Source organism: Neohortaea acidophila, assembly GCF_010093505.1.
Source record: "Neohortaea acidophila strain CBS 113389 unplaced genomic scaffold BDY17scaffold_2, whole genome shotgun sequence".
Classification (NCBI taxonomy): Eukaryota; Fungi; Ascomycota; class Dothideomycetes; order Mycosphaerellales; family Teratosphaeriaceae; genus Neohortaea; species Neohortaea acidophila.
In genome coordinates, this window is record NW_022985511.1 from 1 (window position 1) to 10,926 (window position 10,926).

At 60.3% G+C, this 10,926-nt stretch overlaps 5 protein-coding genes across 5 annotated transcripts; 3 read left to right on the forward strand and 2 right to left on the reverse strand.

The window, feature by feature from the left end:
• Positions 1 to 1,234: 1,234 nt before the first annotated feature.
• BDY17DRAFT_290484 (SUR7/PalI family-domain-containing protein) lies at positions 1,235 to 4,456 on the reverse strand. The gene is made up of 3 exons (XM_033732517.1): positions 3,815 to 4,456; positions 2,367 to 3,747; positions 1,235 to 2,309 (listed from the first exon to the last, which is right to left on the reverse strand). Exons 1-3 carry the CDS (start codon positions 4,005 to 4,007, stop codon positions 1,538 to 1,540), a joined length of 2,346 nt encoding a protein of 781 aa, XP_033592463.1. The 5' UTR covers positions 4,008 to 4,456; the 3' UTR covers positions 1,235 to 1,537.
• A 62-nt stretch (positions 4,457 to 4,518) lies between these two features.
• On the forward strand, positions 4,519 to 5,319 carry BDY17DRAFT_290486 (uncharacterized protein). Its single transcript, XM_033732518.1, has one exon. The coding sequence runs from the start codon at positions 4,607 to 4,609 to the stop codon at positions 4,841 to 4,843; it is 237 nt and encodes a 78-aa protein (XP_033592464.1). The 5' UTR covers positions 4,519 to 4,606; the 3' UTR covers positions 4,844 to 5,319.
• A 642-nt stretch (positions 5,320 to 5,961) lies between these two features.
• BDY17DRAFT_246622 (sulfate transporter) lies at positions 5,962 to 7,866 on the forward strand (the record flags this gene model as incomplete). Its single annotated transcript, XM_033730740.1, has 2 exons — positions 5,962 to 6,629; positions 6,681 to 7,866. 2 exons carry the CDS (start codon positions 5,962 to 5,964, stop codon positions 7,864 to 7,866), a joined length of 1,854 nt encoding a protein of 617 aa, XP_033592465.1.
• A 503-nt stretch (positions 7,867 to 8,369) lies between these two features.
• On the forward strand, positions 8,370 to 9,809 carry BDY17DRAFT_290489 (uncharacterized protein). Its single transcript, XM_033732519.1, has 2 exons — positions 8,370 to 8,458; positions 8,512 to 9,809. The coding sequence occupies exons 1-2, from the start codon at positions 8,420 to 8,422 to the stop codon at positions 9,451 to 9,453; spliced, it is 981 nt and encodes a 326-aa protein (XP_033592466.1). The 5' UTR covers positions 8,370 to 8,419; the 3' UTR covers positions 9,454 to 9,809.
• BDY17DRAFT_66774 (uncharacterized protein) lies at positions 9,501 to 10,925 on the reverse strand (the record flags this gene model as incomplete). The annotated part of the gene is made up of 1 exon (XM_033738589.1): positions 9,501 to 10,925. A coding segment is annotated over one exon (1,377 nt), but the record flags the coding sequence as incomplete, so codon positions are not given.
• Position 10,926: the final 1 nt, after the last annotated feature.

Below are 10,926 nucleotides of genomic sequence, written 5' to 3' on the forward strand. Positions count from 1 at the left end.
CGGGCGGGCGCCCAAAACCAAAGTCGTTTAGAACGCCCCAAAACACCCAGAACCCCCCATTGCCCGAAGGGCGCCCGGGGGTCCGGTCGGTGGGCGGGCGGGCGGGCGCCCAAGATCAAAGTCGTGCGGAATGCCTCGAAACGTCGAGAATTGGACCTTTGCACCAGGCGCCTCGGACCAAAGCGGTCGGTGCGGAGGTCCAGTTCCCCCCCCCCTCGAAGCCCCTTCTGTTCGGGCGCCCCCCTCGTGGCACTTCGCCGGGGACGGACGCCGGGCGGGCGGGCGCCCAAAACCAAAGTTGCTCAGAACGGCCCAGAACGTCGAGAAAGGGACGGTGCCGAAGGGGCGCCCCGGGCGCCCGCCCGCCAGGGCGCCCGAAACCAGAGTGGTGTGGAATGGCGCAGAACGTCGAGAAACCCCATCTCCCCGGGGTGCCGGCCCCGAGGCCGAAATACCAAAGTCGTCCCGAACGCTCCTCCACGCCCGGATCCGGGGGCCGCCGGCGACGACGAGTATGACTATAAGTCTATGTAGTGTAACCTACTGAATACTATCATTCCCCGGCGAACTCACATTGGAAGTCAAGTGAGCTGTCGGCTTTACCTTCGAGGTGTTAAGGCAGACATTGATCGTGTTGATTCTGTTTTGGGGGTTCTAGCAGCTTGTGCTTTGAGTGCTGACTGTTACCGATGGAAGTTCTAAGCATTCCGGATCAACTCGGCCGTCGGATCGCGCCCAACACGACCGTCTCTGGTACCCGTTAGACGACGACGACAACATACTTGCTTGTGAACTGCTCGTAAGACATTTCACCATTCTATCCACGCGCCCTAGGTTGCAATGAACAACTCCACTTCAGAAGATCGCGTCGGATTTGACTCTGACATCGGCATTCGGCTTCCGGCCACATCTGCACGCCATTACTATGCCATTACTCACAGACGAGGAGGAAGTCGAGCGTGCAGAAGCCTCGCAATGTTGCGTTAGTGGGGAGCACCATGTGTCGATATTGACAGACGACATGCTCCTCTCTTCGAGCTCGACGATCGCCCGTTCGCATCCAGACGCAACAGCCTCCCACGGCACGGGCGATGGAGCAGACGGTGGGAGCCATGTCGCGTCGTCGACTCATCGCTGCATCCCGCTGGTCTCTTCGTGGTTTCTCGTCGTTCCTCCATTCATTGTGTCGCCCCGCGATGCCTTCTCTGTCCGGTGAATGAAGAAGATGAACGAACGGTAATGGCGAAGCCTTGGAATTGTTTCTATGTACGTGGTCATCGAGATGCACCAGCGCCGTGCTGCGATACGTGAGCCGTTCACAGCCGTAACTCATATCCGCCAGTAACCTGCGCCAGGAATTTCCATGCCCTCGTATCGATGAACTTCCCACCCGATCATTGATCCAGGAACTCCCATACAGCCAAGCCCTTCCCACCCAACCCATTTCCAGCGCCGTGGATACGAACGCTTCATGTTCTTTTGACAGACGTTTGCCTCATTCCATGGTCATCCCGCGTCGCGCATGTCGTCTCACATACTATATATCGCCAGGGTATCTTCCTCCCGGCGTGAAGCCCGTTCCCATGTTGCTTGCGGCCGTGGCGGCACGGCTGCCCGCCCTCTGTCTTCCCACGCCTACGCCTGGAATGCTGAAGTCGGGATTTGCGCCGAGGATCACGTCCTGCTGTCTTCGTTGTGGGGGGCCAGCAGGTTCCATCTGTCCAGAGCTGGGACGCCAATTGGGGTTGACCGGCCGCTCGGAGATGGAGGTGAAGTGGGACGTTTCGGATGCGCGCTCACTGCCCGCTTGGCCATCTTCCTGGTCCAGGTCGCCGGCGCTGCCAGCATCGTTGGGGCCGATGCCACCACCGCTCAGGTACTTGGGATGCAGATAGCCGGTGTCGTGCTGCGGATGTTGTGCCTGCATACGACTTGTGCCGGAGGTGGGGAAGCCATAGCCGCCAGGCGTTTGCATGCCGCCGGTCGCGGGGGTCATGGGGAAGCCGCCCGGGACGTTCTGATTGACGAACGCACCTGGTGTAGTCGCTGCATTGACACGCCCACCAGGAGTCAGCGCGGAAGGCAGTGCAGAGTCGCGAGCGAAACCGTCATCCGAAGGCTCTTCGACGGCAAAGCGAGGGTCAACGTCTTCGTAATAGGGTTCAGAGCCACTTCGTGCGTGCCTGGGCGAGCTTCGTCCCACGGCGGGCGAGCCTTGAATGGGCGCAAGCGGCATCGTGCGGGAAGGCGATCCAGCCCGTGGAACTTCGGATGCAGCGCCCCACTGCTGTCGGGGAGGTACGTAGGAGCTAGCAAAAATCGTCAGCCATTGATCGGTTCGGCCCTCACTCTGTGTGCACACTTACTGCTCGGAGTACTCGCTCGTCGGGCTGCGCGCATCAAGCTGTCGGCTCTGGTCCAGGTCTTGCCCCTGCTGCAAACTGACCATGCCAGTGACATCCGCATCGTTCTCCCGCAGTCCGTATGGCTGCTGCATATTGCCTTCCGCAGCCCCATTGACCGGCATGCTGCCCGTACGCTCATCCATTTCAATGGCCTGGCCAATCGGTAGGTCTGGTCCCGCCACATACGGGTCGTACGGTGGCTGCTGTCCGTCTTGGGAATGTGATCGCATCGCCATTGCACCCGCGCCCATTGCAGTAGCCGCGGCTGCTCCACCGGCGACTGCGTAGTAAGGGTGATCGCCGGTGCTGTAGTTGGGGGGCGGTGGCCCTCGTGGCGGGCCTCGCATTCCTGGACCACCCCTTCCTCTCCAGCCGGGCGGCGGTGGCCCGCCTCGGAAGCCGCCACGAGGCCCGTAGCCTCGGGGTGGGGGTCCGTATCCTCCTCTGCCAGGCGGTGGGCCACCATAGTAGCCCCGAGGTGGGCCTCGCCCTCTCCCTCGGGAGCCATACGACGCATTCGATCCCATAGACTCTTGAGATCCTCGTCGTCTCATTCCCGGAGGCGGCAACGCGCCAGGCGGAAGCGGATTGCCGTATTGATCTCTGGTTGGTCGCCGCGGCCGGCCCTGGCTGTCCATGCTAGGCCGCGGCATAGGCGGCGCTTGTCCGGGACCGTATGGGGTGCGCCTTCCAGATATCCCCGATCTGATGCTCGGGTCTCCGTTTGGGTTGAGTGGCGTCCGATCATCTCCGTTCTCGCCTTCCCTTGACGAAGTCTGCGTCATCTCGTATGCCGCGAAGTGGGAACTGTCCTTGTCGAAAGCACCGTTCGCCCCCGCGAGCATTGGAGGCGGGCTGTCGGCTCTGGGGAGCTGCGAGGCCTGGCGTTGCTCCAGCATGGCCGCGTCGGCCATCATGCGGGTCTGCGCCAAGTTGTTGTAGTAATTCTCCCCGCTCATTTCCGCATTTTCCTCGATCCTCTTCTGCCTGGCTTTCCGGGAGACGAGGGTGCGGCGCATGGCGCACGTGAGGACGCTGCTGGCAACGATGAGGATGACAGCGGCGAGCACGATCCAGCCGCCCCACTGCATGTGCGGGACGAAGAGCAGGATGTCGACGAGGAAGGCGAGCAGGGTGACGATCATGGTGGGGATGGTGAGGATCAGCAGGCCGAGCAAGAAGCGCGGGGAGCTGGAGGGAGAGTGGAAGTGCGCGGCGATGGACAATCCGAAGCAGATGAGGATGAGAAAGGCGGCGACGGGGTGCACGACGAGGATGCCGGAGAGGGGATGGCGGATGTCGGGGGAGAGGGAGAAGTTGCTGGCATCGTCGAGGACGGGAACTACGGCGGGTGCGAGGTCAGTACGCATGGTCGCGGCAAGGGGGAGGGCGCGGGGCGAGGCATGTACGCGATCCATATCCTATGGAGATCTTGGAACACACGTTGGTCTTGGTGTCGCACAGGCCGAACACCCCAAAATTGTAGCCATCGAAGCTGGCGAGTGGAATGGCATGGATGATGGGCGTCGACAGGGTGCTCAGCAAGAGGATGACGAAGGCGACGAAGAAGACGACGGCCAGCGGGGTCGCCGGACGGAGCATCGTGTGGATGGAGGCGTGGTGACGCCGGGCTCAAACGAGGGAATGGAGTGGGTGGTGGGCGGCGGCGTGCCGAGGGCGCGGTGCCGTGGGGTGAGAGACGGAGGGCGAGGAGGGGAAAGCGCGGAGGCGTGCGCAACGCATCAAAGATCTGTCCGCGGCGGCGGTGTGTGAGGGAGGATTGGAGATCGCAGAAGAATGGCCGGCCAAGAGTTTCTGGGCCGCGGTGATGGTGCAGGAGTGGTGCGCAAGAAAAAGGCCGGTCCCAGCCTCTCCTGTGCGGCGGGCGGAAGCGCGGCGCGGGCGATGGGTGGGAAGAATGGAGGGCGCGGGCGTGACAGATGTCGAGCCCCAAACGAGCCGGGCGGTGGGAGGAGGAACGATGGACGACGGCGGGAGGAGGAGGGCGAAGGATGTGCGTGCGTCGGTCGTGGGGGCCCGGCAGGGGAAGGCGCGCAGCATGGAGGGAGAGGGGGAAGCGGCGCAGAAAGTTCGATGGGCAGGCGCGACCCCCGTTCCGGGCTAGGCGTGTGGCTGGACGCTGTGGCGTCGCCCTGTTCCACGCGGCAACGGCCAACGGCGTGGGCCTCTGACTTTGCGCTATGCCAGCAATTGCTCCGCCCCAATTTCCCACTCTTCTTCCCCTGCTCATCCATCTCCTTCTTGGACTGGTGACGCCCGTGTGCAGGTGCCCGGGGTTTGAGGCACTCGTACGGTCCCCTCACGACGCCCTCCAACAACGCCAGGGAGAAGATGGAATCCACGAGCAGGCGTCAAGTCTTTCAAGCCTGCACCTTTCACAGCGTTGCCATCGTGAATATCCACATCCCACACAATGATCGAGTCGAAGGAGCGTGCAATGACTCGCAACTCAGCCCGGTTCCCTTTTCTGCTCACGGCAACGATGTCGGATGGCTCTAATCTGGAGCGTTTCTAGAGCCTGGACCTGGACCTGTGGTGGCTGCTCGACCTTCTCTTTGCAGAATTGCTTGTAGCATTTGTAGTTGGGCATTGATCGTAATACGGATCCATCTACTTCGGGCGCCTCGCCGGATTGATGGAAAAACCGGAGCCATGGTGCTTCCGTGGTCCATTCGCATTCAGGAAGGGCGGCGAGGCGTGTCTCGACACATGGAACGGTCGTGGTCAACCATTGTGCAGACGTGGATGAGGAATGGCGGCAAGGCTGAGCGTGGGCGCGTGCGCGGCTTGCACGTGCTTGCGAGACCTGCCGGATTTAGTCGTGGTCTTGCCGGACTGCACCTGCCGCTTGGCAGGGCTCGGCTGATCTCCATCTTATCGATCAATCGCTTCACCGCATCCCCCTCCCCGGAGCAGCACGCGGGCGCGACACACCCCAGAGTATCTCGCGCCATTCTGTTGCCGACTGCATCTGGAATCTCCACTCCAACATCGCCGGCCTCTGGTGTCCCCACGCTCGAAGCAATGACGTGCTCGAGCTCGCATCAAGCTTGTTAGCGAGGCCCGCGGCCAGACCTGCATGGCAGATAGCCACGCGGATATCAGTCCTCCCCTCCCATCGAGCCAGGCCGGGGAAGCGGTGAGTCCGCTGCTGGAGACGCAGGGCATCTTCCTGCCCGAGTATCCATCACACCTGCGCCCTCCAGCAATGCCCGCCTCGTCATCCGCGGGGAGCGAGAGTGGCAATGGCAAAGGAACGGGCGAGATCAATCGACGCGATGGCTACCACTACCAGCCAGTCAACCAGCATGCCGTGCCTGTGCCGCCGCCATCGCAGACGCCCCAGCCCCGGCAGACCGACCTCGCAGAGACGACGTCGTTAATCTTGCCGTCCACCCTGCCCTCGTCGACATTGGATGTTGAGTTCGGTGCCGGCAGTTCGAGTAAGCGCCCCATGGAGGATTTCCGATACGGCAGCTTCTCCAGTCAGGTGTCGGCCTTCTCCAAACCCGATCGCGCAAAGCGGCCCCAGTGGATGCCGGACATCACCCTCAGCAGTCGCGATCGTTTCCGGTACTGGGCGTATTACATTCCCTTCCTCACATGGTTTCCCCAATATCAACTGAGTTGGTTCCGCGGGGACGCCCTGGCCGCCATCACCGTCGCCTCTCTCTACATCCCCATGTGCTTCTCCTTTGCCATCCTGGGCAAGGTGGAGCCTGTCAACGGCCTCTACGCGTTCATCGTCCACCCGTTCATCTACTCGCTCCTAGGCTCCAGCCCGCAGATGATCGTCGGTCCCGAGGCCACGGGTAGTCTCATGGTCGGCGCCATCATTCATCAGGTGCAGACCACCGCCTCGGGAGATCAGCCTGGCTTCGTCGGGGAGAATGCGCACATTTCCGGCGTGGCCACGGCGATCGCCGGCGCCATGCTCCTCAGCGCCGGGCTGGCGAGAATTGGCTTCGTCGACAGCGTGCTCAATCGCCCTTTCATGCAAGGGTTCATCGCGGGCGTCGGCTTCGTGCTGGTCGTCGAACAAGCCATTCCCGAGCTGGCACTGTCGCAGTTGGTGGAGGAGGCTGGCATCGCCCACTCCAGTTCCATCGTCAAACTGTGGTTTCTGTTGACTCATCTCAACAAAGCCCATTTCCTGACCGCATTGATCTCAATTTGCAGTCTAGGCTTCATCTTAGCCACCCGGTGAGTTCGTTGTTCCCTCTGCGTACGCACACCACTCGCTCATTCTATCAGCTTTGTGCAAAAATCGCTCCGAGCAGAATATCCGTCCGTGTCTCTCTTCCCCGATCGCCTTCTCGTCATCATTGTCACTACCACTCTCACCGCCAAACTGGCCCTGCAGGATCGTGGCTTGGACATACTCGGGTCGCTTGGATCCTCGACATCATCCATCCCGACCTTACGATGGCCACTGCAAAGTATGGATGAAATCGAAATGGTGTTTAGCACGTCATTTCTCATCGCTCTCCTGGGATTCTTCGAGTCGTCCGTGACCGCGAAAAGCTTGCGTCCGCCGAAAGATGCTCTCCAGGCCACGTCCCTCAGCGCCAATCGCGAGCTCATCGCCCTCGGCGCCGCGAACATGGTCGGCGGCGGCTTCTGCACTTTGCCGGCCTTTGGTGGCTTCGGGAGGAGCAAGCTCAACGCCCAGACGGGCGGCACGACGCCGATGAGCAGCATGCTGCTCAGTCTGATCAGCCTGTTGTGCGTCTTCTTCGTATTACCCTACCTCTACTACGTTCCCAGGGCGGTTCTGTCAGCCATGGCATCGGCGGTCGGCATTTCCATGATGGAAGAGTGCCCGCACGAGATTCGCTTCTTCCTCAAAGTTCGAGGCTGGGGCGAGCTCTTCCTGATGGCCGCAGTCTTCCTCGCCACGGCCCTCTACTCCATGTCTCTCGGCATCACAGTGGGCATCCTCATCACCCTGTACAACCTCGTCAAGCACTCCACGCGCTCTCGGATTCGCGTCTTAGGGCGAGTCCCCGGCACGAAACACGCATTCGAAGACGCGGATCTCGCCCCCGACGGAGATCGATTCGACCACACCTTGATCGTGCGGATCCCAGAGCCGTTGACTTTCGCCAACGTCGGCGACCTGCGAACGCGCTTGGGACGTTTCGGCCGCTACGGCACGCACGCTGTGCATCCATCCTTGCCGCGGATCCGCATTGAAGATCGGTGCTTGATTTTCGACGTCCAAGGCTTGACGGAGATTGACGCGTGCGGCATTCAGATCATGACGGAGATTGTGCAGGAGCACACGGCGAATGGAACGCAGGTGATGTTTTGCCGGCTGCGGCCCGGCGATGTCATGGAGAACTTTAGAATCAGCGGCATCATCGACATCTGCGGCGGACCAAAGTACTTCGTCGATAGCGTGGACGATGCGCTGAGGATCGCTGGGATGGAGAAATGATCACGTGTTGGAGTGCAACCCGGCGTCATCGGAATTACGATAGTGAAACGTATGAACGGCGCAAGAGCGAGCCGCCGCGCATCGATGTATGAGACCTGTCTGCAGCATCTGCTCCTCTATCAGGGCCGTCGGCGATTAGAATCGCCGCTTCTGCGACCAGGTCAGAGGAAGGAAAGGTCCCAGGCCGAGGTGGAACGGAATCAGACACGGCGACATGTTGTTGCCTCGGCGCAGACACGTGGATTGCGTTGTTAATACTCGTTGCTGGTGCTGTGAAGAAGCGGCAGTCGGCGATTCGTCGCCCGCCTCCTGCTCGAAGCTATGCCTTCCGTCGTATTCGTGGGATTCGAGGCGGGCCTTGCAATAACATGATTGGCCGTAGAACGTGCGCAACGTTACCTCCATCTGCCGTCTCCGCTTAACTCCGAGCGTATACGAGCGCGGGTGTCAGGCGTCATAACGGCTTCATGATATAAAGAAGGCGCCTCACCAGAATGACAGAATCTCAATCACACTCCAGTTCCCTCTTCAGACTTCACGCTTTCCACTCAAAATGGCTGTTAAATATATCGAAAAGGTTACGATCGTTGGGGTGAGTCTACCCACGCATCACCCGCCTTCACTGCTGATAACATCATCCGCCAGGCTGGAGGACGAATCGGCAGGGCGTTCGCGGAGAACCTTGTCAAAACCGGGCGACACACGGTGACGGCGCTGAGCCGCAAAGGCAGCAACAGCACGCCGATTGACGGCGTCAAGGTCGTGCCCGTCGACTACGATGACGAGGAGTCTCTGATCTCCGCCCTGCGCGGCCAACAATTCCTCATCATCACGCTGTCGGTGCGGGCGAAGAAGGAAGTGCATACCCAAATTGTCACGGCCGCGAGTAAAGCCGGCGTGCCGTACATCATGCCCAACATTTTCGGAGGCGACGCTGCCAACGCCAACGTCCTCAATGACCCCGTCATCGGCACCTTGTACCAGGAGCGCATCGGCGAGGTCGAGAAATCCGGCAGCGCGTATGTCGTGCTGGTCTGCGGGCAGTGGTACGAGTGGTCTCTCGCGCTGCCGAAGCCGTGGTTTGGATTCGACATCCGTCAGCGGGAGGTCACATTCTACGACGACGGCAAGACGCGGGTGAACGTCAGCACGTGGGATCAGTGCGGCCGCGCAGTCGCTGCGCTGCTGAGCCTGCCGGAGAATGGGGCATCTCCTTGCGTGGCGGATTGGAAGAATCGGCAGCTCTACGTCTCCAGCTTCAAGGTCAGCCAGCGGGATATGCTCGACAGCCTGAATCGCGTGCTGGGGACGACGGATGGGGATTGGAAGATCGACTACGAAGCGACGGACAAGCGGTATCAGCGCGGTCTCGCGGCGATGAAGGCAGGGGATCGGTCTGGCTTTGCGACGGCATTGTACGCCAAAGCTTTCTTCCCCAACGGAGATGGGGATCTCGAGGGAAAGGGAGTGCTGGACAACAAGACCCTCGGTTTGCCGCAGGAGGATCTGGATGAGATCACAAGGAGGACGGTGCAGATGGTGAAAGAGGGGTTCGTGGAGAAGACGTTTGCCGAGCTTTCGGGATGAGGCTCGAAGAGAGGATGCCGTGTTTGGTGCATATAACGTAGAAGCATGGGTTCTATGTGATTGATATACATCTTACTAGGCCGCAGGCGGCGGCATCACTTGCTGCTCGCACCGTCCGAACTAGACTTGCTTTCCATTCCATCCGGACGAAACTTGCTTTTCACACCGTCCGAACTAGACTTGCTTTTCACACCCTCCGGACGAGACTTGCTGCTCGCACCGTCCGAACTAGACTTGCTTTCCATTCCATCCGGACGAAACTTGCTTTTCACACCGTCCGAACTAGACTTGCTTTTCACACCCTCCGGACGAGACTTGCTGCTCGCACCGTCCGAACTAGACTTGCTTTTCACACCGTCCGAACTAGACTTGCTTTTCACACCGTCCGGGCGAGGCTTGCTTTTCGAGCCTCGCGAACGAGACTTGCCTTTCGCACTGAATGCATGAGACACCTTGCGAGTCTTAAGTGGCCGAGCCCTTGTTCCCTTGAGTGTAAGAATGCGCAATGGTTCCGGCTCTGGCCCATGGTACCCCAGCTCAACCTCACCCAATGTGTCGACCACTCTCCGTCTCCCGTCGTTTGAGTAGTCTACCTTGAGCTGGTCAGGGGGCTGCCAACCTTGCTGTATGGCCTTGAAATACGCCGAGGAGACGTTGTATTCGTCCAGGGAAGGCTTCCGTTGCGATTCGGACCAGTCGGCGATGACGTCGTGGAACCCATCCAGGCACATCACAGACATACGCATCTCTACCTTGGCTCCATCCGTGCGCCGGACATGGAACATAAGGTCTAGAGGATTTCGAGAGGAGATGTCAAAGTCTTCAATCTGCTGCGGAACAGGCAGGAGTCGACGCTGCGGCGGTGGCGGTCCCTGCGCACGTGCAGCCCGGATAAGATCCCAGTGCTTTTTGCGAGCGCGGCGATGTGCCCGCGGCGACTTGGTGGGCGACTCGATGGGGGAACCGTCTGGGATCTCGACGTCAGCTTCCGCAGAATCATTCGGTTCTTGCGCGGGTGTTGACGGCCGGTGGGGAGACGGCAGCAGATGGTCTCCGATTTTCGAGAGATCCTTCGATTTCTTCGACTTCTTCGACTTCTTCGACTTCTTCGAGCTTTTCGTTATCCGATGCGATGGTGGTGACACGTGGGCAGATGGCGGCGAATCGTGCTCGGTTCTTGCGGGCTTCAATCTCCGATGAGGAGGTGTTGGCACTTGGGTAAAAGGTGGCGAACTGCCCTCCAGTCCCGCGGAAGCGTTCGACGTTGGCTGGCGCGGTGTTGACGGGTGAGGAACCGGGGGCGAACTGTCCTCGGGTCTCACGGGTGCCTTTGATTTTCGATGGCATGTCGAGAAGAGGGACAGGTGAGGAACCGACGGCGAATTGTTCTCGATTCTCGCGGGTTCTTGAGAAGGTCGATGGGCCGGCGGTGACACGTGAGAAAACGGGGGCGAACTGCCCTCGAGTCTCACG